Genomic DNA, 3,802 nt, shown 5'->3' with positions numbered 1-3,802 from the left:
GGGGAGCGCCCGCACCTCTGAGCGCGTTCCAAAGGTAGGGACGGCACTGAGCCTTGCTAACTGCCACGTGGAAGAAGATGCTACGGCTCCAACAAGCAGCTATAATAAAGCAGAAGTGTCTGACATTGAGGTGTTCATCCATATGGGTTTTTTTATTTTTTTTTTAGTCACAAATTGGGTAGTGGGTGTGGGGTACGTCATGAAAGACGTAGTGAGGTTCAAAAGTGTAACACACTATAGTGCTTTCCTGGTGTATAAGAAGTTAAGGTGATGAAGAAGCTATATAAGAGTTAAACTTAGGATGCTGCGACAAAAACATAGATGAATGTCAGTTTCTTTATTCTATTTTATATCAATCAATGACAATACGTGTAGTGAGTTGGCAGTCCCACTTGACCCATCTTATCGCTATGTAACCAAAAAGTGGAATGTGAGAAAATAAGATGAATTTATGCCCCAACAAACTCAAATGAACAAGAGAAGGACATGATCCCTGGGCAAAAGAACCTCACTGTCAGAAGGGGCACACAAAATTTCAGGAGAGCCAAAAAGGAGAGGTGATGGAGTTCGTACAAAAGACTTACTGTAATAAGAAATGATGCCATAGAAATAAAGGCAATGGGTGATGGCCCTTTGCTATGGTGGCAGTGGCTGGGGGTCCGCTGTAAGCAGGGAAGCTGACTCTTTGGCTGCTGCTTTTTCTGTTGCAAGGTAAATTCAACAAGTAGGCCCACCACTGTGATTGCGTGTGTGTTCCCCTTCCTTTCCTTGTTTGTGTTTGTGTTTGTGGAGTGGCTGAGCGACTGAGCTTTCCCTTTAGGCCCCCACAAAGATGCTGCAGCCTTAGCATCGACTTCCCAGGGGCGAATGGAGGACTTTGGTGCATGTCGCAAAAGGGGTGTTCCCTCTTAGTCCCGCGAGCGCAGCGAGTGTCCTGTCTCCCTCCTTTTTACGTAGTACAGATCAGAGCCACGCGGTAGTTCAGTGGCCGAGGCCGCCCTGTAGCCAGGGCTCGGGCCTGTCCTTGCGTGGCCACCGGTTCTGCTGGCGGCGTGACAGCCCCGTACTCGGGGTATGTGTGTCCCAAGCTTCGGAAACCTCTGTCCCTAAGCAGCACTCCCCGCCTGTAATCAGGCGCTGGGAGGCTGCAGGGTTGCAGCCAGCCGCTTTAGCCATCCAGCTGGTGGGAATGACCCCTCCCTGTCCCGTCAGAGGGTGCAGGTTGAGGTGCTGCTTGTGTGTGGGGTGACCTCCCCGCTCGGTGGGTCGAGGTTGCTCCCTGGGCTCCCGAAAATAAGACGTTGGTGATGTTCTGCTGCTGCCGGGCAGGCCAGCCTGTAGCTCAGGCGTTGGCGGGAGCCTTGTGCTCCGCGGGGCTTCTTGGAGAGGGTGAGGTGTGGGGGTACCGTCCTGTAGGCAGGGCTGCGCGTGCCCCCCGTGTGTGCTTGGAGAGCTGCGTCCTGAGAGACCCCCCCCGTACTCGGGCGGGAATGCGGCCCCGGCCTTTCAGAGGCACGGGGCTGCGAGATGCGGGGTTGGGCTTGCGCCCTCCCTGGAATCAGGGCTGGGATCCCGACCGCGGCGTTTGGCCGTGCCGCCCCGCTGCCTGGCTGCTGAGAGTTGTTCCTGCCGCTGGGGGGGAAACCGAGCTCTGTGGCTCCAGGGGTGTCGTCCACCCGCCTGTAATCAGGGTCTGGGTGGCGAGCGTTTGTGCTCTGCTGGCAGCCTGCGTGGGGTGACCTCCCCGTTAGCGGGGTGTGGGTCGAGGTGCCCCGGACTGGGAGAGAAGGAGCCTCCCTCAGCCGTAGGGATGGGGGCTGCCCTGTAAGCCAGGGAGCAACTGTGCCCCGCAGTCCCAGGCCCTTTGCTATGGTGGCAGTGGCTGGGGGTCCCCTGTAAGCAGGGAAGCTGACTCTTTGGCCGCTGCTTTTTGTGTGCCCAGCCCCATTTGCCCGGTCTGCCCGCCTCTGTGATCCCCCGCAGCACCGGCTGGAAGTCCGCCGTGCGTCCCTGAGGTGAGAAAAGCTGCTCGAAGTAGTTTTTGCTGGGACGAATTGGGGAGGGGGGGCGGGCGGGCGGGCGGGCGTGGGGGCTGTGAGTGCGAGGTCTTCCTTGCCTGGGTGGTCGCGTGCCGTGCTCCTTTGCGGCGCTGCGTTTGCTTTTCCCTCACGGCAGGGGGCTTGCCACTCCGCAGGTCTAATGGTGTCCGCGCTGATATTTCAGGAGCTGCTGCAGAAGAAGGAAGGAGCGGCGTGGGGACCTGGGAGGCAGGAGCGAGCAAGAAGAGGAAGCAGAAGCGTGCAGATGCGGGGAGGAAGGAGAGAGGCACCCTGGGCAAAGCACCTGTCCCGTTAGCATTGGCACAGTCACATTTGAGTTGAGCGTTGCCGGCGCCTTTGGCGACCAGGCCGGCTTTGTGCTGGGCGACCTCCCTGTAAGCAGGGCTCGGGTCTTTGCTGTAGTTGGCCTTTTGCCTTGCTGCTCCTTTGGCTGCCTGGGGAGCGTGGCCCCCTGTAACGGAGGGCGAGAGCCACCTCTCCGCACCCGAGTGGGAAATGGAGCTCGCCGGACCCCGAGGCCGCCCTGTAAGCAGGGTAGTGCCGTTTCCCTGCCCCTCTTCCTCCTCCGGCCCCTCGGCATCGTTGCCTGGTGGTGGCCTGTCAATGCGACGGCCCCGTACTCGGGGTGTGCGTCACGGCCTTTGGCTTTACCCGAGAAGCCCCTTGGCACGTTGAGGTGTGTGGCCTCCGTGCAGGCTAGGGACAGGTCACAGGCTCTTGTCTGTTGCTCGTGGTTGCGGGTTTATTCCCAGGGTTTGGCTGCACTGCGTTGTCCTTCCCTTCTGGAAAGTCGCGCCAGTGCGTGTGTGTTCCCCTTCCTTTCCTTGTTTGTGTTTGTGTTTGTGGAGTGGCTGAGCGACTGAGCTTTCCCTTTAGGCCCCCACAAAGATGCTGCAGCCTTAGCATCGACTTCCCAGGGGCGAATGGAGGACTTTGGTGCATGTCGCAAAAGGGGTGTTCCCTCTTAGTCCCGCGAGCGCAGCGAGTGTCCTGTCTCCCTCCTTTTTACGTAGTACAGATCAGAGCCACGCGGTAGTTCAGTGGCCGAGGCCGCCCTGTAGCCAGGGCTCGGGCCTGTCCTTGCTTGGGAGCCTGTTCTGCTGGCGGCGTGACAGCCCCATACTCGGGGTGTGTGTCCCAAGCTTCGGAAACCTCTGTCCCTAAGCAGCACTCCCCGCCTGTAATCAGGCGTTGGGAGGCTGCAGCATTGCAGCCAGCCGCTTTAGCCATCCAGCTGGTGGGAATGACCCCTCCCTGTCCCGTCAGAGGGTGCAGGTTGAGGTGCTGCTTGTGTGTGGGGTGACCTCCCCGCTCGGTGGGTCGAGGTTGCTCCCTGGGCTCCCGAAAATAAGACGTTGGTGATGTTCTGCTGCTGCCGGGCAGGCCAGCCTGTAGCTCAGGCGTTGGCGGGAGCCTTGTGCTCCGCGGGGCTTCTTGGAGAGGGTGAGGTGTGGGGGTACCGTCCTGTAGGCAGGGCTGCGCGTGCCCCCCGTGTGTGCTTGGAGAGCTGCGTCCTGAGAGACCCCCCCCGTACTCGGGCGGGAATGCGGCCCCGGCCTTTCAGAGGCACGGGGCTGCGAGATGTGGGGTTGGGCTTGCGCCCTCCCTGGAATCAGGGCTGGGATCCCGACCGCGGCGTTTGGCCGTGCCGCCCCGCTGCCTGGCTGCTGAGAGTTGTTCCTGCCGCTGGGGGGAAACCGAGCTCTGTGGCTCCAGGGGTGTCGTCCACCCGCCTGTAATCA

The 3,802-nt window shown here is 59.9% G+C and overlaps 1 protein-coding gene across 1 annotated transcript in view; it reads left to right on the top strand.

Moving 5' to 3' along the window:
* LOC109368925 overlaps positions 1 to 3,403 on the top strand; it is a 4,894-nt gene extending 1,491 nt beyond the window's left edge. Inside the window, exon 3 of the mRNA XM_019617942.1 lies at positions 2,224 to 3,403. Within this exon, the coding sequence (XP_019473487.1) occupies positions 2,224 to 2,923 (700 nt within the window). The 3' untranslated portion in view covers positions 2,924 to 3,403. The remainder of the gene's footprint in view (positions 1 to 2,223) is intronic.
* The last annotated feature ends 399 nt before the right edge of the window (positions 3,404 to 3,802 follow it).

This window comes from Meleagris gallopavo, chromosome 8 (assembly GCF_000146605.3).
Source record: "Meleagris gallopavo isolate NT-WF06-2002-E0010 breed Aviagen turkey brand Nicholas breeding stock chromosome 8, Turkey_5.1, whole genome shotgun sequence".
NCBI lineage: Eukaryota > Metazoa > Chordata > Aves > Galliformes > Phasianidae > Meleagris > Meleagris gallopavo.
The sequence above is the reverse complement of the archived record's forward strand: the minus strand, read 5'-3'. Positions and strand labels throughout refer to the sequence as shown.